At 36.2% G+C, this 23,943-nt stretch overlaps 1 protein-coding gene across 1 annotated transcript in view; it reads right to left on the reverse strand.

Annotated features, from left to right (window-relative positions):
* The window catches only part of Adgrv1 (adhesion G protein-coupled receptor V1), a 496,777-nt gene that overhangs the window by 273,286 nt on the left and 199,548 nt on the right, over positions 1 to 23,943 (reverse strand). The window contains exons 77-82 of the mRNA XM_048331390.1: positions 23,529 to 23,936; positions 18,735 to 18,919; positions 15,212 to 15,461; positions 14,096 to 14,235; positions 12,309 to 12,469; positions 6,272 to 6,372 (exon numbers count right to left, since the gene is read on the reverse strand). Coding sequence (XP_048187347.1) covers positions 6,272 to 6,372; positions 12,309 to 12,469; positions 14,096 to 14,235; positions 15,212 to 15,461; positions 18,735 to 18,919; positions 23,529 to 23,936 — 1,245 coding nt within the window. The remainder of the gene's footprint in view (positions 1 to 6,271; positions 6,373 to 12,308; positions 12,470 to 14,095; positions 14,236 to 15,211; positions 15,462 to 18,734; positions 18,920 to 23,528; positions 23,937 to 23,943) is intronic.

A 23,943-nucleotide genomic window follows, 5' to 3' on the forward strand; every position in this document is an offset into this window, starting at 1 on the left:
CTACAATGAATTGATTTTTCATCTGACCCCCTATTACAAGGTTGTCCCTGAAAACTGCTTGTTAATTCTATCAACCTCCTTCACTGTGACCTGTTGTCAGAAGGTATGGAACTATTTGCTGGTGAGCACTGACATGGCTTACCCAACTTCCACACCTATTCCCTACCTAGATGTGCCACAGTCTGTTCTCAAATCTTATATGTACTTGCACAACCAGCTCAAGTTCAGTCCCTACCACAGCTGAGGCCCTTTGTCATGAGCCTATCCAGAACTGCACAGACCATTACAAAATACTTGATCTTCTTCTCAGCACACAGACACTGGTAATGACCATGAGGTTCCTACTGTTGATGGTTTACATATTTCAGGAGTCTGAGAAGTGCTTGGTGCCCCTCATTGCACAATCTTGATACTGAACACATGCTAGAGAAGATGGAAGTGGTCAAGCTATAGATGAATTGTGACCCTGATGTGATAACAATTTGTTCACTTTATTTATTTATTTTTGCTAATTTTACCACTGAATTGCTCAATGGGTACTTGATAATGTTTTTGCCAAATAGATGAAGACACCTAGACTGGATAAAATAGCATTTGTGTGCAGAAGATTCTGTAGTCTTGTTCACCTAACTAATTTCTATGTCAAGGGAAAATCATAGTTAAATAACTCAGAAATGTTTTGTATAATAAAATGTCCTACATACAGCTACTAAAGTGGACTGGTTCCAAGCTATTAATTAACTGGGAAGGGAAATTGATTTTAGATTTTTTTCTAGGGATTTATTTTATACTCAAGACAATACTAAGTTTTTTAAACTAGGGAATGCAGTGAAAAAGTAACACTTTGACCTGTGCTATGAATTATATATTAGCTTGTTTGTCTGAAAACCTATTATTTTCTTAGATCCAAAGGGGGAAATACAAAAAGACAGCAGTAGTAGCAAGTCTAAACAGATGTTGTAAACACAAAATAATTACTAGAAGAGGTTGGACAGGAAGCAGGAAGAGAGACAAAGAGAACTCAAATATGAGGTATCAAAATATAACTAAATGAGAAGGATTAGTTCTAATGTTCCATAGCAACAGAGAGTAGCTACAGTCAACAATATTTTGTCATGAATCTCAAAGAAATTATAAAAAGTATGAAGGGACTCAACACATGGAGATAATTAGTGTTTGGGGAGGTGGAAATGCTAATTTCCTTGTTCTTTATACATGGTATATATATATGGAATTTTCACTCTGTAATCTAAACATGTATAAATGTGTGTATCAGTTTGAAGGGGGAAAAGATGGAAAGATAAGCACTAGTATGTAGTTTTAAAGATAAAAAGACCTTTGTTGTGTTTCCGTATTTTAAATAGATAAAAGTTAATGATAAGTTTTCTTAAAGAATGATTTTATAATAAGGAAAATAGGTCTGAGAGTTTGTGTTTAGTAATAATAATGAAAAGACAATAATCAAGAGAAGTATTTGTAAATTACAATACAGTTAATCTAAACTCTTAGCAAACAGGATCTGGAAACCCACCTAGACTTATGGATCCAGCACCTGAACTTCCACAGGAGGCCTCCATTATTAAGGTTTTCAAAGCATTTTCTTGGTCCATCTACATCTATACTAACAAATCACTAGTGACCTAGTGACATAATAATGACAACTGCTGCTTAGTCTCAATCTTTTGATCCCAGCATTGAACTTTGTAAAATCTTTTTTGTCTTCAGTAGCAAAATCAGAAATAGCAAAGGGTAATCTGTTAATACGTGAGCCATCAAAACTTCTCGCTAAGGAAAACTCTGTTCTGGTTTATTTACAATCTCTCATCTTACTCTGCTTCAACTATTAAAATGCGCTAATCAAATAGGTTTTTAGGCTCTAATTACACAATGGCATTCTTGAATTCATAATCTCAACAAAACAGTATAAGCTACTCGGAGGCAGTGGAAAAAAAGAAAGAAGCCCTTCTGTATCCAGAAGAAGCTGGGTTTGGGGGCTCATCTCCCATCTGTTTTGGTTCAATCAGACCAGTGATTGTCAAAGAATCTCAAGGATACTAGATAGGCCAGGCTCGAATAACACAAACCCTAGGTTAAGGAGAACCTTTTCATGAGTATGGGGGAATATGGATCCTACCTAAGAAAGAAAACTTTTCAAAGAGGCATTCAAAATGTTAGAGAATGAGAAAAGAAGAAAAAATGATACTGATACCCAACTTCTGCTAAATTCCAGATAACATCCCTCATAATTGTAAGGCAATTAATTCTCTTCTGGAAGAGAAAGCTTATGCAGCTTAAACTCTTGCATGCACTGCCAAAACAACTGAACTATTTCAAATATTTAAATATGTCCATAGATGTTTGAGTTCAGACAGTATATAGGCTTACTGGTAAATGAAGTTATGTTTACATTTGCTTTCCTGTACCCATTTGTTATTTGGTTTCAGAAAAATTTGTTTAACCCAAACAACATACAGAAAAAAAGGAGATAAAAACGAAATATTTCCCCCTTGTTATGTATTATTAATTAGAGTAAATACACTTCTATCTCATCATTGTGTTTTCTATGAGGAAACTTCTTTTTTTAGATTTAGAGAATTACTTTTCCTGATAGATCTCCCAGAGCTAAGAACCCTGAACTGCAAACTTGTCCTTTGGCCCAGGTATTTACCAGCCTTATCAAAAGAGTTGGCAATGTGATTCTAAGATAAAAACCCCAAAGATATAATTAGATATTTTTTCTCAGAAATATCACTTGATGTCAGGTTTATCTCATCATGTGTGAAGCAAATGGCCCACCATTTCTTACTATTTAGTATCTTCTAGATAAATGAGAAAAATGTGACTTGGCATTGAAGAAAAATTCAGTTTTTTTATAAACTCCTAGAAATATGAACCTTGTCTCTAAAGTTTTAATAAAGAATTTTTCTACATCAATAATCAATATTTACTAAATATTACTTTGTGCTTATCATAGAATATGATTGAAATAGTTTCATGCACTAAACAGAAATAGAACCAAATGATAGTAGCAAGATAACATGAAGCCAATTACGCACAAGCATTCTCATGTTATCAATGTGTTCAATTCAGTTCTGAACACAAAGGCAGGAATCCACTGTGTATGCATACTGTTCTTTAAACACCTTCTAGGTCAAAGAGCCAACCATGAAAATGACTTTTAAGTTTTTTTCTTTTTTCTACTGTCCCTCATCACTGCTAGGTACTGACCAGTTGGAGAAAGATATTCTACTGCCACCTGCTGGTGTTTTATAGTCAATGGTACTCAAAATTGCTACAATGAAAAATACCATCCAGATGGAAGCATTATTTGAATTTTAAAGCAAGAACTATCTTAAGGTCCTTTTCTATTTTCATCTAGTTCTGGATATAAATGCAATATATTTTATGCTTACTTCTGGATATACTAGTCTTTATATCTCTGCAAGTAGAGCCAGACATAAACACATTTTCCTGACTACCTGATTCAGACCTATTATACCACATTGTTTCAAAAGAAAGTCATGGATTATCATGTTTCCATTCTTTCCTTCCCCTCAAAAGTCATTGAGCTTAATCATAGATCAGCAATAAAGATGCAAGAACTATCAGTTGACTATGTATGTATGTGGAAAATGACCTATTTAACTTGTGGGCCAGGGTGGTAAGGGGAGAAACTTGGGAAAAGCAAACTGTAACATTGTCTAAAAAAGAAAAAAGAAATACATTCATTGCCTGACTTATGAAATGGTAACTCGTCCATATAATACCTTAATAATAACAATAAAATCAGTTTTTAAAAAAATACCAATGGAACCTGCATTTTGGGGGTTTCTTTGCCAGGCCTGGAGCTTGATCTCAGGGCCTGAGCACTGTCCCTGGCTTCATTTTGCTCAAGGCTAGTCTACCACTTGAGGCACAGTGCCATTTCTGGCCTTTTCTATATATGTGATATTGAGGAATCTAACCCAGGGCTTCATGTATATTAGGGAAGCACTCTACTGCTAAGCCACACTCCCAGCCAAGAACCTGTATTTTTGAAGAGTGCTCTTGAGAACATTTAATCTCTACTGATGTCAATATAACATTGACAGAGGATCCCAGATAAGAGATCAAGATCAGATCTGTAATAATTCCCATCAGCAAACATATGGTTACTGTAGCTATAAATGCTTAAAAACAGGAGTGGGGAGCCTGCATTCCTATATTCAGCTTTATTTCTAATTTTAGAGAGTCTAAGAATGTCTTAAAACCTTAGCTTATAGATTTCAAGATGCTTGTTCTTTTTTTTTTTTTTTTTTTTTTTTGGCCAGTCCTGGGCCTTGGACTCAGGGCCTGAGCACTGTCCCTGGCTTCTTCCCGCTCAAGGCTAGCACTCTGCCACTTGAGCCACAGCGCCACTTCTGGCCGTTTTCTGTATATGTGGTGCTAGGGAATCGAACCTAGGGCCTCGTGTATCAGAGGCAGGCACTCTTGCCACTAGGCTATATCCCCAGCCCCAAGGTGCTTGTTCTTTTTAACAAAGAGGATGTTTTTTTAAAATTCCAAGTAGATAAGGTGGACCAAACCAGTACTTTCTAATTTCATTCACTAAGCTATAAAAATATTTCCTATTTCATGTCACAAAGTATATATTATATGTTTTTTCCATGCCACACTTCTTTGTTTATTCTAAAACTATGCTGCAAATTTTGTGCATTTAACTAATCCTTTTGTGCAAAATCAATGTTAAATACAATGTAAACTAGAACAAATGCTTCAACATATAAATTCTAACTCTTTCACATCCCTAGACAAGAGCAAATGTGTCTGCTAGGGTGCTGAAGAACTGTCTGTAATTCTACAGTGCTGTAATAAAGTCTTATACAAATACTGCTTCCAAACAATTACCAAAATGGGTGGAGAATATAGTCAAGTAAACCCTAATTATGGAAGGCTGGTCCTTAAGATCTTACATATAAGAAGTGAAAGCAAGATCAGACGACTAAGACAGGATAGGGAAGTAACATAAATAGTCCTTTCAAATTCAATGCAAATCCCTTTCTGGCAACAACTGTTACTATCCATATCTCAGTTCATAGGTACTTTCAAATCACAATCTGCAACTCTTGGAATCTAGTCCTGAATTGTTTTCTGAAAAAATAAACTTAAGACATTTACAGTTCATTTTCATCCTTGGTTCAAAAATAAAAAGTCAACCAAATGCCAATGTTCAGGATCATTTTCCATTTTATCCCCTCCACTCATGTCATTGTTAAAAGTTCTCTGGAAAGATCAATGCAGTACATGTTAGCATTTTAAAAGACAGTATGTTCAGGTAAGTTACAGGACAATGCAGCTACTCAGAGTGAATGTATGCAGGTAACCAATGCCAACTAAAGGGACAAAGCATTGTCTGACCTCCAGAAGAGATCTCCATGGAGAAAAAAGATTTTAATTTTTAAAAAATAACAGCTAAGTGTTCTTTCAAAAAGAACATGACAAAAACCATTTAACACATCCTTACAGAACCTATAATTTCAGTTTTATAATGGAAATGATTATGCTTTTTCCCCCTTTGCCTACACAATATCTGTGCTCTTCTTTCCCTACCTCAGGGAACTGTATGAATGGTTCCTCAATTCGATCCTAGCACACACATCACTCTTCTATGAACACTTTCCAAAACTTTATAAAAAATAAATCAAGTTCTTATCTGCTATATTCAGAATAGTTCCCAAAGAGTACATAATCTCCTATCATACTGACTGACAGGATTTTTCAAACTATTTCTTCTACCATAAACAACTGAACAATATCCCGAAAGAGAATTCCTCCCAAAGTGTATATGCATGTACTCAGATGTTTCAGTGAGTGTATCTATTTTTGTTCTTTTACTTTTTCTGGTTGTAGAGATTGAACCCAGAGCACCACCATGGTATAGCACTGAGATTATCCCCAGCCCTGGTATACATAATCTTAATGCCTACCCCATAAAGAACTTCTAACAGCATATTTTATTCAACTACATGTAACATCATTAGCACTGAGAAGTTATTTTTTTTTGTAAGCAGTAATCCTTCAAGTATTTCTCCATAGAAAGGAGTTCACAAAATATGCGTTTTAGATCTGTTCATATTCCCTTATGCTCCTAGACTCACTCTCCTCATTGCAAAACTAAACAAGCCTCTCTCAACTCTGTTGAAGTGCACTTTACCTGTACATTGAGGTCAAGTATTATAGAAGAGGAAGCATGAACATCTCATGGCTAGTAGAAATTCCAGAGTTCTCTTACCTGTGTACCTAAGCTGGCCGCCATCATGTGAGTCAGAAGCTTAGCTGCAAACATGGAGCACTTGGCACAGAAGACGTGGGAAAGAACAGCCAAGCAAAGACCTGAAGAAACAAAAGAGTCCATGTGTGGTTTCATAATCCATAGAGACAAGTAGTGTGCAGAGAAAGTTGTTGGGACACACAAGCACCAAGGCCTGCCTTGGCTGCGCATACACCACAGAGGCCCTGGAAAAGATTACCATCTCATTGCTGTCCACTCAATTTCATATGACTCACACAATCTGCACACCTCTCAATCACACCCAAAGAATAGCTTTAATTTTTCAAATACCTGCCTTTACTTCATTACTGAAAACAAATCACCAAATAAGCAGATGAACACTACTAGTAAGCACTTGATTTTCTTTCTTTTTTTTTTTTTTTTTTTTGCCAGTCCTGGGGCTTGGACTCAGGGCCTGAGCACTGTCCCTGGCTTCTTGTTTTTTTTTTTTGCTCAAGGCTAGCACTCTGCCACTTGAGCCACAGCGCCACTTCTGGACGTTTTCTGTATATGTGGTGCTGGGGAATCGAACCCAGGGCTTCATGTATTAGAGGCAAGCACTCTTGCCACTAGGCCATATCCCCAGCCCCGTGCACTTGATTTTCTTAGTTTATAGTTATCCATTTTTTTTTCTATTTTAGGAAAAAGAATCTACCGTGCCTTTATAATATAATTTCCACAAACAATGGCTTGAGGTAGTCAATATAATTAGAAAGGAATAAGCTTTTCCAGGGATAAAATTGTGAAAGATATTACCAAGATTGAGATTTGGTGGTACCTAACGCACTTTTTCAAAGAGAACCTACCAGAAAGCATTACATAGCTACAACAGTTCCAATTATGAAGTGTTAGTCAACCTTAGGGTACAGCATGCCCCAAACAAAAACAAATGTTTTTCTTTCTCCCTGCACAATAAATTTAACTGGAGGATTTTAATTTCTAAGTGTCATAAAGAAAATTATTGTAACTATCTTTATTTTTTGTAGTTATCCTTAAATCTACTGGAATTTACCTGTTTATACTACTTTAAGAAAATGGACTATCACCTAAATTTCTTCTAATACTAGATTTTAAAGTTAGACTACTTTGTAAGACTATTTATGTCACTTAAAACTTAAATGTGTTGCGTATGAGAGCCCCTTTCCCTTCTCATTCAAGTGCTTACCCATTTTCATCTTCAATAGGACTGTTTTACCTAAGAATTACTAAAGCATTGATCAACTGGCATAGGTACACTACATTGTCATTGACTTTGCTTCATGCTATGTGTGTGTCTGTGATTCCTTGATAAACAGGAGACACTGTGCTCACTTTGCATTGTGTTTTCTTCTATCATCTTTTCAGGAAATATAAAACAGGCAGTGGGCAAATAACACACATAAACATAAATTGACTGCACATCTGCACAGTGCCCACATAGGGTATTAGGAATCATTTTCAGAAATTTTAGAAATGTTTCTCAAAACCCTTTGAGGAAAAGATTTGTTTGATTTTTGTATTTTAATAAAGTAGACTAGGATCCCTAGGAAGCAAAGCTTTGCATTATTCAAGCTTTGCATTATTCAAGGCTGCTAATTTGGAAATTTGCTCAAAAAGGTAGGAGCAATTTATCTTGTTCCAGAAATGGTATCATTTGTACTGGGACAGGTGTGTCTTTATACAGTAATTCTAGCCTAGCTCTGTAACTTAGGTAATCATTATACTACTGAAGCTGTTGTGTGAAACTCACTAATATACATTGAGTTCCATGGGATAGTCACAACAAGCTGAAATTCATGGTGTGTGTGTGTGTGTGTGTGTGTGTGTGTGTGTATGTGTGTGTCTGTGTGATACTGACAAAAGTAGAACCTTACAAGTTTATAATCATAAGTCACATGATAACAAATATGTGCTTTATTTTGAGGCCAATCATGGAATGTGATAATAATGTGAAACAAAAGTATATGTTGGCAGAGAGGAAAACGCATTTCTATTATTCTTTCTATTTTATAAGCGCTTATTTATTTATAGCCTTTCCCCCTTTCTCAGTCTCCATTACAGTCCTCTTGCATGATATAAATTCAGTGCAAGTAACTTTAACCAGCTCAGAAATATTAAATTGAGCATGTGTTACTCCAATCAAAGTGCTACTATGACACCTGGTGGTAGCCCAGGATTCAAAGCCAGAGACAGAAAAATGGATTATATTTTTATTAGTTTAACTATAATGTGTCATGGTTATCTGTTTGTTATTCAGTAGAGAAGGATATTGAAGTATTTATTTTTTAACCTTTAAGTATTCAATTTTAGTTTAGATTATAGTCTGTGCTTAAGGTTCTTAGCAACATTCTTCATAAGACAAGCATTAGTGTATTTTCCCACAAATTAAAATATATAGATATATTTATGAATATTTCTGGCTAGTGAATCTGGTACCTATCAATCAATCTTTCTGTGTATCTATACTTGCCTTGTAGATAAGTCCAAACAAAACCAAATTGTCACTACTTATGATCAAATCAGATATTTGCTTCTTAATTTTTTTTCTATTTTCCCACTTAATATTAAGTATCATTTGTAAGATTTTTAACTTTGCATTGATCATTTCTATTGGTTCCCATATCTCTGCCTTTTGGATACTGCTACAAATAAGCCAGGGAAGGAAAATAAAATAGTTTATCTCCAAAAAGATGTGAAGTAAGAACAGAAGCCAGGGTGAAGCACCTTGGAAAGAGGAAGCAAGAGTTCAGAGGACAGATTCTAGAAGAATGCATTGCGAAGGCCACCACCAGCCTTCAGATAGTCTGGCAATAAGTCTGCATTGTTCACAACACAACAGCCATGGGTCACTTGTAGGTGTTTACGTTTAAATTCTCATGAATTAAAATAAAATAAACTTTAAAATTCATTTTTTGAGATGTGTCAATTATAATCCCATGGCTCGTGAACTACCAGTGGCTAGTAGTACCATACTGGACAGTGCAAAACATTTTCACCATCACACAAACATCTGTGCCACATCAACCTGTCCCGAGGGACAGGAGAACTATCATATGATAGTTCTTAGATGGGACATAATGATATTTGATGTGATATTATGATATGACATCATGGCCTGGCACATAAAAGGATGAACTAGATGCATGATCAAAAGTACATCACCTATGATCCACATTGCAGCACATTATTTACCAACTACAAATAGCTATTAAACCTAATGAATGACATGTACAGTGGTAGGTTATATGCAAAGTGATACACACCTATTGCTTTCCCAGTGTTTGTTTCTGTATGAGTGTCTCAAGTCTTCTTCCAGAAAGATACCTTGGCTTATGAAATAGCATATAACACAATTCTGGTCAAACAGATGTAGGGTGGTTTTTCAGGAAAGTTTTTGCTGTTCAAGTAAGCACTTCTCCCTTGGTGCCCCTCAACATTGTTAGTGAGCTCTTAGGCTGCTGCAGCTATGCAGGAGCTATGCGGGAAACAGCAGAAATGTGAGAAGAGTCTGGCTTCAAGGAGTTTGGATTGTGTTACTTTCTTAACCTATCTGTCTTACATCCAGCTATTTATAAACATTTTTTACTGTAAACCTGACAGCATGTGGGCATTTGTACAGTTAGTAATCCGCACAAAGTAAATAAAACCACTAGCTAATTAAAAGGGAAAGCTTTGGTTTGACTGGCAGGTGACTGGTTTCTTCCATCTAAGAAAATAAAAAAGAAGGAAAACTATGTGAGGATTAGACCAGCTTTAAGATTACAATTCCTCCAAAGACAGAAGAGTCACCTACAAGTGCATCAGAATGATTGATGTTAAAACAGAATGGGACTATGCAATGGTACAGGCTCTCTTTAGAATTACTAGACTCTAAGACATTGTGTTAAGATTCACTGTCAGGACAAATACAATCCAAGAGTCTGCATTTTACAAAACAATATCAAGCAAGCTATGGAAAAGAACAAGATGTTTTTTTGACATTATCATCCAAATAGTAATATGTACCTCAAATCATGTTGAATTTCCTCAGTAACTACAAAATTATTACAATAACATTTAATGTTATTGTAAATGACATTTCTACTACATTTTCTTTGTGGAAAGTTCCCTAGTACTCCACTGTTGGAACACACATCATTATTTCACTTAACTTCTGTTTCTATCTTTTTCACCTAAAAAAAAAAAAGACCTTAGTTTAACTCTCTGGCACTGAGTAAATAGGTGGACAGTTACTTCTTTCTAAGATGAAGACTCCTCAGCCTTGGGCCTCTGTCTGGAGAAATCTTAGACTTTCTGCATTAATTACAGAAAATATAGATATATCAATTATTCTCCTAGGAAAATTAGAATGACAACCCAGTTTAGGTTTTAAGATTTTTTGCTTTAGCTGGGCACATGTGGCTCATGCCTATAATCTGAGCTATTCAGGAAACTGAGATCCAAGGACTGCTATTCAAAGGCAACCCAGATAGGAAAAGTCCTTGAGACTCTTATCTGAAATTAACTACTAAAAAGTCAGAAATAGAGGTATGACTCAAGTGGTAAAGCACTAACCTTGAGTAAAAAACCTAAGGGACAAAAGCCAGGCCCTACGTTCAAGCTTGAAGACTAGCAAAAGGAAAAGGATTATTTACTTTAATATTCAATGTTTAGAACAGGCAAAACATTTTGTGAGACAAAGAAGTATTAAAATTTGTGTCTGTGAAACATGTAGTGACATCCTGATTTTAATTTCAATGTACATTTTGCTTTGATTTCATCATTCTATGAAATTTATTTACTCTCTTTATATACTATCATTTTGGCAAAATATGATGTGTTTATCTGATTTTGGAACTACTTGGACCCAAAAGAATGTAAGTAAGGAATGTTATCCTTTATGACTGATACTTTGCAGAACAAGAACTTATTAACTTTAATGCTGAAACTAAGTTGAATTTGGAATAAAGAAAAATTAATGAAAATATTTAACTTTAAAAATGATGTCAACTCTATAAACGAGGATTTTAATAACCAGAATAAAGAACAGTAGTCATTTGATTTTTATCTCAAGAAAGATTTCCTAATAAAGACTATTAAGTAGGTTGTTTATACAATAAATTTAAAAAGATACACATTAAATGAGAATTACTTTTACTGATAAAACATAAAGAAGAAAATGATAAATGCCTAAGTAGATAGTTAACCTATTGTTGTGTAGATATGATGTAAAATTATATACATTAAGCTACACAGAAACTAAATCCTTTACTCCACATTTTAGAACTAGCTAGCAGTAATGCCCAGATTTGAACTAAGGCAGTGTGGATTAGTGTTTATACTCATTACCCTATTCATACCCAGTTCTCTGTATGAAAAGCACATTGTTCACAGAAGCAAGGAACCATAAAGAATATATTGAAGCATGGGCTAGGTAGAGGGGAGAAGACAAAAATACAGTGTAAAGATTTCTCAGACTTCCAAAGTATAAACACCAGAAGTGAAATAATGCTATCATTTAGAATTATTAGGGAAAATAGTTACCCAGACATTAGTATCACTAAATGTCCTTCTACTATTAGAAATGAGGCCTAAATATGGAATAAGAACATGATTTAGTTTTGATATACAAGTTGGCATATCTATACCTCTTCATGTGTAAAATTCGAATCAATCCATAGGGCAGGTTGTTTTCATTGAAAATATACAATTCTTTGTATGCATTGCCTCACAAAATCCTGATATTCAAACTGTAGAACTGAATAAAACATACCACTGTAGACTGCCACTTTTCCTATTACCTAGCCTCTATTCCACACTTTACTGCATTCTCCTTGTGAGAGAATTCTCCATCTTGTTCTTCACTGTATCTTAAACACAGAAGTGACCCTCCAATACCCATTGTATGGATTCATGGATAAGATGACAAGAAAGTGGTGAACTTGGGTATGTTTATATCAGGCACATTGGAAATGACTCTGGGAAATACTTTATTACTATAAACATTTTTAAATTATTGAGTCAAAATGCTGCCACTGACCTGAGATGCATATAAATCCAGAGGAGAAAAAGGCTTCGTTGTACGAAGGCAGGTTGTCAGTGCGGGAGTAGACAGCGTACAGGGACATGTGGGAACAGGCACATTCCACATGGTCTGAAGCATCTTCCACCACTTTGCAAAGCTGACTGTCAGACAACCAGCTGGAGAAAAACATAAGAGTCACCCTCCTCTTTCACTCATCCTTAATATGTTGAGATTTCTTCAATCATAACAATAACTTTATAACCTTAAGTGTACCTTACTCAAGACTTATGCAGGCCACATTTCAAGAACGAATGCTTGAAGGAACATTTTGTCCAGGACATGACCCAACAGATTCCACAAAGACACCTTAGGGAGCGACACCTACCCAAGCCAGAGCACTCACAGTACAAAAGAAGCCAGCCTTCTCAGCAGAGCTGTACCGTCCCCAGCTACGAGCTAGCCAACTCACTCTACTCTATCACCCCAAACCCTAACAGACTGACACAGACACAAAGGGCACTGTGTCCATCTTCCTCACCTTGTAGAAACTTTCGTATACCAGACCACATAGTTTACTCTTACACTTTCCTCTGCTTCCTTTCTCACCTTCTCTATACTTTAGAACCATTCATGTCTTGCAATTGCCCAGGCCTCCCAAGTGTTTCCTTCTATAAAGTTTGGCTCACTTAGTATTTCTCAGGGATTATTGCTTGATCCACATCCCTTTTGGTGAAACTTGATTCCATTGCTCTCCTAAGGACAACTTCCTGACCCAAACTGTAGATTTTAGCTTGAAATTTTTGTATTGGTACTTACGTATTAAGTATTACAGAACATTTATTTATGTGTTGGTGTTCTCTGATTTACAATGAAGCTAGATCTTGAAGAACCCATTAGAAACTGAAAATGTTATAATTTGAAAATGTATTTGCTACAACTTATCTCATGAACAGGATTGCTTCATTAACAGAACACATTGTGGTTCTCTGTTCACTACTCTCATAAACATTTAGCTGACAAGCAGCCATGGCCACCCACCATTAGAGAGTTATTATACCATTATCGGCATAGGGAGTTTCATTTCCAATAGTTCTTTTTTTTGTTTGTTTGTTTTCACAGAGAAAAAGACTAATCATGTTTTAGAGGGCAGTTTCCTAATTAGGTTACTAAATTTGTTTTTTCTTAATTTTTTCATATAACTTAACCTTAATAATAAACAGAATCTAATAACTGGGCCTTCACCCCTCTCAGTCAGTACTACCAGGCACTGCAGCATCACCAGAGCTCAGTGCAACAGTAATGGCTCAGAAACTTGAGTCTGCAGGCCAACAAGACTCAAAGAAAGAGTAATTTTCTTCCCTCCAAGCCTCCATAGCAGTTTAATCTCCAGGCTCTTGTGGACATGAATTCTAAGTCCTGCGGATTCCTCTAAACATAAAGCACCACCTCCTGAATCACCAAGCCAGATGTCAGCAGTACAAAAGGAATTTCTATTCCTGTTCAACAAATTGACTAAGAAATTCAAAAAGTGAACTTTCTTGAGTTGATTTCATGCTACAGCCTGTGAAAACGGTAATAATAAAAAGAATTGTATGTTGTTATACACATATTTACATGGCTAGGTTACTTTTCTCATCTGAACAACAACAGGAGACTATTTCTTATGCTGTTTATCTCATTGATGGAAGAGCCTTTTCTCCAGTTTTAAGTAGTACCTGACACTCAGTACCATTGACACTCAGTGCAAGGATTCTGGAATGAGGAAAGATCAAATTTCAACCTTAAACGTTTTTAGTAGATACCTTGCTGTAGCCTGATTCCAGAGGAGGCAGAGAGCGGTCTCAGGAATGAGTTTCTGCTCAGCAGCATAAATCCTGTAGCGAATCTCATTGTTGTTAGACAGGAGTTGTGAACTCTGACCTTTCACATTCACAGAGAGCACCTACAATGCCCAAAAGAACAAAAACATTAATGGCATTTTCCAATGTGTGTTCTGACAGTCTTTCCTGCTCTAAACTGGACTTCATTTTTCTAATAATTGAAGTCACTTGTTCCCTTCTAGTGTTGATGGCTAGTTCAGTTATAAATTCAGGTCTTCTGTTTGGTTTCCCATTGTGCACATTTGACCTTTGCTTCATACTTGTCTTAAGCTGGCAATACTCCAGCTCTACCTGTCAGACTACTTCAACAGTGAAGTATATGATAAGATGTTGTATTAGGGAAGTTATTCTTTTCACTTCATCCATATAAATATTTTATTCAATAAAACATGAAGGAAACATTTCCAACTATTTTTGAAATCAAGCATTCTACAAATGGCTTATCATGGAACATTTCTCACATGATTTCACCATTTTTCATGCTATTTCACCCTGTGCAGCACTTGCTAAAAATCTGACTGAATTAATGTATCTTGAGTGTGCCTGCTAAAAAAGGAAAATTAGATCCCAGGAAAATTAGATCCCAATCATGGAAGTTTTTTTTTTTTTTCTTATTTATTGTCAAAGTGATGTACAGAGAGGTTACCGTTTCATACATTAGGCCTTGGGTACGTTTCTTGTACTGTTTGTTACCTCCTCCCTCATTCCCCATCTCCCCTCCCCTTTTCCCTCTCCACCCATGAGTTTTTCAGTTGGTTTACACCAAATGGTTTTGCAAGTATTACTTTTGGGTCATTTCTCTTTTTATCCTTTGTCTCTCGATTTTGATATTCCCTTCCACTTCCCTAGTTCTAATACCAGTATATACAGTATCCAGTGTACCCAGATAAGATACAGTGATAGTGCAGGTACAACCACAGGAAGGAGATACAAGAGGATCATCAACAATAGAAGCTATGGTTTCACATGGCATGTTGAAAGTAATTACAACAGTGACATAACAGTCGTTTCATGGAAGTTTTTTCAATGAGAGTTTACCTTATTTTTCAGAGTAGGAAGATTGTTTCCCGCTACAAACCACTGCTGGCTGCTATATTCTGTAAACTGGATGAATTTACATGTGTGTTTCCTGGCTATTATATCTTTATCTTCCACATCTAATAACCTTTCCGGAAGTCGAATGTAATCACCTTCCTTTCCTTCAAACTTATGCCCATTAATTTTCTGAGGATACCAGTGAAGAGCCAGTATTGACAAATATGGGCAACTGTCAAGGATGGTTTTGCTTCTGTAAAAGAAAGATGAAGTCTGTTCAAGTGAGGTGCATTTACATATTTTCATATCTTCATACTAGGACACTTCTTCCTGTATAAAAAAAGATACCAATAATCCAGAACAACTGCAAGCAATCGTCTTCAGCTCTTGTTCAAGTAACTAGTATAATTTTTTGTTTGATCTGCTTTGTAACCTTAAACATGAGTTTTTGGAAGCTGTTTCACAGATATCAAGATACAATTTGTGACAAGAAAATGGGCTTTTCTGTGTTAGTCACATCAGCATTCGAGAAGCAAGCAGAGGAAAGGGTGGTCCATTAAACAGAAGCTCACTGTTTTACTTAAGAACTTTGCAAACCTTATAGATTTCGCACACAGTTTCATCTACAGGTACCTCATGCTTAACACAAATAAGCCCTGAAAAATGTAATTATTTGACTGCTAAGAAAGACCTGTGGTCTTTATCCATTTAGAAATCCTGTTTTGGAAGCTCTCCTAGGGAAAGTAAGACATTATGCTCTGTGAAATCACTTTCAAGGCTCAATGAGTGTTCAAATCATGAGGACTTGTTTTAAAGTAGATTTCTAGTTTGCACTCCAGAATTATTAACTCTAAATCCTTATCCAAGTGGGGGGGGCACTGGTGGTTCCTGGAATTTGCATTGTAATTAGTCCCCCCTGTTGCAACCTGTTCATGTTATCAACATCTTTTTTTTGGGGGGGGGCAGTCCTGGGGCTTGAACTCAGGGCCTGAGCACTGTCCCTGGCTTCATTTTGCTCAAGGCTACCACTCTACCACTTGAGTCACAGAACCACTTCTACCTTTTTCTTTTTATGTGGTGCTGAGGAATTGAACCCAGGGCTTCATGCATGCAAGGCAAGCACTCCACCACTAAGCCATATTCCCAGCCCATTTTCAACATCTTTGAAAAAAATGAGCAGCTAGAAAGATAAATCAAATCTGTGCCTCAAGTTGTTCACAGAATATTAGAATATTAGTATAACATTGATATATCCAATGTTAATTATACAGGTCAAAATAAATACAGAGTAGGAGAGTACGCATTACTGGGTCATGCATCGAAACTATATATACATGGACAAAACCTTCTAAGCTAGAAAATGGAGGAGAAAGTATTTGTTTTATTTTTGGTGGCACTAATATCTTAATCCTGGCCTCTTGCTGGGCAAGCACTCTCCCACTTGAACCAAGCCTCCAGCACCTTTTGCTCAGATGGGGGTCTCATGTTTATCCCTACTTGGTTGGGAATGCTGAGGGTCATATAGTGCCTCTAAGTGCTTTATGGATGCTTAAATGAGTTTCTGATGCACAACAAGGGTGGTCTTTTCTGTTTTGCTGTTTAATGTATTCAAGGGTGGTCTTTTCTGTTTTGCTGTTTAATGTATTCCGGGTCCTGGAACACTGTGTAAAGAATGGCTAAGTATGTTTTCTGCCATGTGCTTCCACTCAATACACTTAATTTTCTTTGAGATATACAGGAAAGAAAACCTCATATGCAATGACAAATTAGTCAGTATCAGTCTTCTTAAGAGAATCCCAACACAGCATAAGCTAAGACATGTGTGTGTGTGTATGTGTGTTTGTGTGTGTGTGTGTGTGTGTTTCAGGAACATGCTGAGAATAATGTTAAATATAAAGAAATTGATAATAGAATAGTGTTATTACATACAGGATAATTGTTCAGAATTATCAGAAAGATTATTAATCTGTGGTCTCAGTGCTTAAACTTCCTTGAAGCAAATAAATGATCTATGTCAGAGATATTGGAAGACAGTGTTAGAAACAGTTATAGAAGGAACCAATCTGGTTCAGGTGGGACATTTAAGAAGAGCAAAAGAACTGGTAAAGAGCCTCTTGCACAGAGATGCTCTTGTAGAATTTTATTGATAATTCTTCCCCCCTGTGAAGAAAATGTCAGGGCTAGAAGTATGAGAACTAGAGTGGTTGCCTACCAAGTGTGAGGCCCTCATTCTAAGCTCCAGTACAATGAAGAAGAAAGAGGGAAGGAGGAAGGGAGGGAGGGAGGGGGAAGGAGGAAAGAAGGAATGAAGGAAAGAAGGAAGGAAGGGAGAGAGGAAGGAAGTAAGGAAGGACTCTCAATCTTCAGGATTCACCTGATAGGGTTAAAAGAGAAGAGGATGTTGCTTCTGTATATTAACCTTGTCATACACCCAGGCATTGATCTAGGATGAAAGTCTAGGCATTCTAGACCCCTGGAGAACTAGGAGAGACCTTGTTATCATGCTACATCTATAGACTCTTCTTGACTACATGGGGTATGAAAACCAGCAGGGGCTATGGAGTAAAATAGGCCTGAAAATCAGCCACGTACAATGTAAACCAATCAAGGTCTGGGTCATTTCACTAGCTCAGCTTTAGCACTGTAAATAGAAATAACAACAACCCTAACTCTAACTTTGAATAGATATTTAAAATTATCTCTCACAAAGATAAAATAATTTATGGACAGCTTTTAGCAAGGATTAGGTTAAGCTTTGTAAAAATTTGATCTATACAACATCAATTCAGGATTGCATCAGAAGTAAAGTTAATACCATTTATATCATTATTCTTTTATACTTAATTTCCTTTTGTAATGCTTTTGTTTCTGGATTGACTTATTCTGTGAAAATATGGAGGAATTTCCAGCTTGTCCTATTTATAAGTCATTTTTGTGTTGTCAAATAGAAATGAAAGGTTTTTAAGTCTTTGGACTACAAGTCTGTTATGAGGTAATTAATGTATCATTATACTGAACAATATTAACCTAAAACTATACAATTAATCATATGGTTACTAATGAACATGGGCCATGTTTTATATTTTCATTCTCCTTGTACTAGCTTCCTGCCAAGGAACTCCCGTCATAAAACAAGTAGCCTGAAACTCAATGTCAGAGAGCTATTTCCGATAAAAGGATAAGCACAATTCCAGGGGAAAGCACAAGTCCAGCACATCAGAACTCTCCCTAACACTGGGTCTGTCTTTCTTTCTTCCCTTGAGAATGTATCCTCTGCTCACTCAATAAATATCAACAGACATCAGAGCCTTGTCTTTAAAATATGGTGGGAAATAATGAGTTGATTTTTTTAAGGGAGCTGCTAGGTTTCCTTCCAAAAGTTAGCCAAATTTGCCAATAGGTACCATGCACTAACCATGTACTTCTCAGTTACATCATCTCTATCTCAAGTCCACTCACAGGGACTTGTGCATACACAGCACAGTAAGGCATGGAAGCTAATGCTAGTGTAATGGAAAATACTTACTTTTCCGCAAGAGAGCCACAGGTAACATCCGTCAGCAGAGAAAAGGCAAAACTCTCAGTCACATCAACAAAGTGGCTGAATCCTCGAGTGTCTTTGCGCTTTGGATTAACAAGAGCACAAAGAATGTCATAGAAAAGAGTTCGGATTTCAGTACTGAAAGCGTGGTTTTTCCCTTCAACAGCTATCTGGAAAAAAAGATGCAAGGAGGAAAATATGTGTTCATAAGTAATCTTAAATTAATATGTATGATATTGCATGTCTAGTAAGTTATTAACATGAACAAAATAAAGATGGATGCATGATGAATTTTGGAGAAATTGGTATCCAAACTGAATATAGTCTTTTGCATTTTAAATGCATACATAATCTTTTACAGGGAAAGGTCACAGTCACTAAAGTATTTCCTATGTAGTCATTAGATAAAATTCCAAATGATTCAATGGATCACTTTAATTTAGCTACAATGATTAACATTAAAATTAAAATTTTAATTTCTCTGCTGCCAATATTTCCTGTCTGATGTCTCTCTTAAAATTATATATATATATATGTGTGTGTGTGTATGTAATACATATGTATATATGTGTAACATGAATATATATGTACATACACATGTTGCTCTACTGGTTTATGGTACTTATTTTTCAGAAACATTTGACAATAGAGTAAATTTTGGTTTATTTGTTGCCATATATATGCATGTATATATACCTGTATGTATACATATATACACATATGTATTCATACTCTATGTGCAACATGTGCAGGCTTTTAAGAATTAAAGATTATACCCAAGAACTCTTGAGAAGTACTCAAACTACTTTTATTCATACTCAAGGAGAATAAGAAAAAAATGAAATATGGCAAACATAAAATAAAAAAGCCATTTCTAAAACAGATCATTAGCATGAGGACTTTGTAGCTCTCAGAACTTTATGTTAAATTTCTCTAATCTTCACAAGAAGATTTTTGGTATTTTTGTTTTGTTTCCAGATAAGGAAACAGAGGCAGAAAGAGCCTAACTTGTAATGTGGAACCACTTTTGACTGGCCAGGCTAAGGAGGTGCTCCTAGCTCCCTGTATTAACTTATAACATCTCTAACTTGCTTGTCAAAAAACAGTAACACATGATGAGTGCAGTGGCTCACACCTGTAATCCAGCTACTCAGAAAAAGGAGGCAGGAGAATCACAGTTTGAGGCCATCACAGGCAAAGTTATAAAACACTATCCATAAAACAATAAGCAGGGGCCTGGGAATATGGCTTAGCAATAGAGTGCTTTCCTAGCATACACAAAGCCCTGGGTTCAGTTCCTCGGCACCATATAAACAGAAAAGGCCAGAAGTGGTGCTGTGGCCCAAGTGGTAGAGTGCTAGGCTTGAGCAAAAGGAAGCCAGGGACAGTGCTCAGGCCCTGAGTCCCAAGGCCCAGGACTGGCAAAAATAAAAAACAAACAAACAAAAAAACCTTAATGACATATAATGATAACCATAATGCAAACTGATCCAGCTGAAGATAGCCAGATGATTCCAAGCACGTAGTCAGTGAAACATGAAGTCAAGTTTTAGTATGATAAAATAAAAGACACACAAAAAGAATTGAGTTATAAAAGACAACGTATTAAAAATATATGATAAAAAGAGATATTCTGGCTCTAAAAGGCCATTTTACTTATAGCAACTAAAGAATCACAAAATTATCCAAACTGGCTCATAAACAAGTAGAGGACCTGAATCAGCCATGGGGAAGAAATAAAAAAAAGCTGTCAAGATAGGTTGTATAAATGGAGGAGACATTAGGAAGTGAGGATGGGCTGTCAACTGTCATAGAAGACATCATTCTGTGTCCCTTTAAGTGTTCCAGAACACAAAATGCCTTCTGATTCATGCCTAGCAAGCTTCAATAATCATGAAACTAAACCTGACAAAACTGAAAATTCAAATATTAAATCCAGCAGAGTTTTAAGGACCAAGATTGTTACTAAAGCATCTGACAACTTTAATAATAAGTTTGGTCATATCATGCCTGGCCTAGGAAAATATAAGTCTTACAGAGAAAAGGTCTGTTTAAGAACTCCTAATCTGTACTTTTATTTTCTGGTACCAGGGTCTGAACTCAGGGCCTCATAGTTGCTCAACTTGTTTGCAGATAGTGTCATACCACTTGGACTATTTCTCCAGTCTATCATTTTGCTGCTAGAGTTTGGTGATGGAGTCTCTCAGATTTCTCTGCTCAGGTTAGCACTGAACTATGGTCCGCAGAATCTCAGCCTCCTGAGTAGCTAGGGTTACTGTGGTGCTCTGCCCTTAAGAGTATGTATTAACTTCATGAGGTATCTATGAATGATTCTTAATTTATTACTGATAAACAATACTTATTCATTATGAATTAGTATGAATTTATTTTATTAGGTAAGATATTCTATCGAATTTTAAATAAACAACTTTTTGCTGTATTATCAAACACAATTTTATGATGTATGCATGCTTGATTTTATTGGATAATAGGAAATTCAATTTAACTAGATTTCATTTATTTTTATTTGCTACCTTTTACAACTTTATCTACATTTGATTATCTAGATTTTCAGTGCTCTTCTTTGTCAGTCTTAGTTAAGGTAAAGTATGTATTTTCCGATATATCTTCTTGCATCACTTATGATGGAAACACATTCTGATAGATGTGTTGTTGGGCAACAGCATCCTTATACCAGCAAAATGAGTACTTCCACAAACCCAATGGTGTAGCCTCTACATGCCAAAGCTATGTAGAGCCCACGGCTGCCAAGCTACAAACCTGTACAGTGTGTCACGGCACTGAGTACTTTAGACAACTATAATAAAAAAGTCATTGTGTATCTTATTATGTCTAAATCTAAACAAGATACAACAAAACTACCTGGCAGGAGAATTTTTCAGCTCTGTTGCATTCTTATGGGATACTATTGTATAGAAATTCCATTGGTGGCTCAAATATCATGAAGTTCGTGATTCAATTTACTGAATAGACTAGAATTCATTTACCCAGGCCTTCCTAACAGCTCTTAATTCTTCAACTTTCTGTTATAACAAGTAATGTTGGAAGAAGTATTCTTGCCACATAAATGAATTTGAACAAATGTTCCCTATCACACTGTTATTTTTTAGCAGAATACCTCTTAGGTGTCTATCATGGGCAAACACTAATGGTTGTGACCCCAAAATCTATAGAGCAACCCAAAGGTTTACTCAGACTTAAAGGAAACAGGGAATTTCTTTTTAGCACAGCACAGAAATCAAGATTATCATTAAACCACTCTCCTGAAATAGGAGTTAATTCCTAACCAACGACATATACTAAGAAAATAATAATACACTACAAAAACGTGGCCTAATTTCTTTTACACTCCCTAAAACATTTGAAATGAGGTTTTCTTTCTCTCTTTTCCTCCCCAACTCCCCACCCCCCAACACTCTTTCATGATTCAAATTAGGGATGCTGTGACTGCTAGGCTACTGCTCTTCCATGTGAGTCACACCTTTAGCCTTTTGTTAATGTCATTATTTTTTAGTAAAATTTTACTTTTTTTAAACCACAATCTTCCTATTAATGTCTTTCAAATCATTTCAATGACATCCATGTACCATCACATCTAGGTATATTGTTCAAGGTGGAGTCTTGCTGAATTTTTTCTCAGGCTTCACTCAAGCTACAGTTCTTTTGCTCTCTCCCCCTTGAATAGCTGGGATTCCAGGTGTGACTAATGAGCCCAAAGTTCTCTTTTTTACTTTAGCATGTAGTTAGTAGGCATTCTTTCTCTCTTCTTGGCCCAAATCAATTTGCCTTTGTTCCAAACCATTCTATCATTAGGAAATGAAGAGCTAATATTTCCTGCTATAAACTACTGTCTTTAATCATTCTCTACATGAAATAGTAGTCTCTTCTCTTTGCTGTACAAGCAGTTTGGCATGGCCTCTTCTCCATACCTATAATTTCCTTTTCTACACTTCAAACATTATATTTTCTGGGATGCCATGTAGTAAAATAAACTTGACACTCCAAAACCCCATTGAAAATATTTTAAATATTGAAAGAGTACTACTAAATTCATATATTTGTACTAAAACCTTTTTATACTTGTCTATAAATAATGTTAATAAGAAATATCTTCACAAGAAATGTCTTTTCAAGGTATCTTTTCACTTCAGTTTTAGGCTTTCCAATTTCTTCTTTTGTGAGGGGTAAACTAATAATTTTAAACTAAAGTCAGTGTAATCCAAGTCCATATCAAACTGAATGCCTAAAATGATCAGCTGATTCACCCCTCAGTCTTCTTTTCCTACAAATGCTTTTAGTGTCCAGGAAAGCAGAGAGCAAACAGAGAATGATGGTTCCTATACCATACCATTTCTACTGAAAAGACTATTAAGGTGACAAAAAATTAAAACAATAACTTATACAATAACCTGAAGATCAAATGCAATAGATAATCACTAGCCAGTTTCAGGCAAGTAAGAGAGAATATATGTCTCCTGTGTCGGCTACTGTTCAGAGTTGGATGGCACTTCCTGCTACATAAGCTCACCCACCACTCCCAACTTTAAAATGGAGGGTGTCATACAGGCAGTCATCACATCCAAGTGAAGTATAGACTCAGATGTCATTCATGCTAGTCTTATTTAGAAAAGTTGGCCATACCATGATTCCATAGCAACTGACACAGTAAAAGAATGTGACTTTTTCGAGGCGGGGGGATGGCATTTTCATTCATAAAATTTCCTAAACCAAGTGCTCACACTGGCAAGGACTTCTTACCTTTCCTATCAAATGTAGGACAATGCTGAGCTGTTCATCCGTGCTCTCTGTGGCCACGTTCAGGTTAATGCTACGAAGCACACTGCTGAGAATGACTTCATCTAGGGGCTGGTGGAGTTGGTCCTCCAGCTCCCAAATGGCCTGCAAATCTGCATCCGAGACAAGGGTGATATTAGCCAATGCATATGCATGATCAATTCTCACATTTCCTTTTGGGTCAAAGAGCACAATCTGAAAGCGTTTAGGAAATGGACTTAAAGATGATGTGTTCGGTGTTAATATGATATCCAACATGGCATTTCTCTGGCCAGGTTCAAAAACCAATGTGCCTTCAGTTTTCACAAAATCCTTCCCAGAAACAGCTGGAGATATGAGAGAACGACCGATGGTTTCAGCACTCCTCAACTCCTGGAAA

This window comes from Perognathus longimembris, chromosome 22 (genome assembly GCF_023159225.1).
Source record: "Perognathus longimembris pacificus isolate PPM17 chromosome 22, ASM2315922v1, whole genome shotgun sequence".
In the NCBI taxonomy this organism is placed as follows: domain Eukaryota; kingdom Metazoa; phylum Chordata; class Mammalia; order Rodentia; family Heteromyidae; genus Perognathus; species Perognathus longimembris.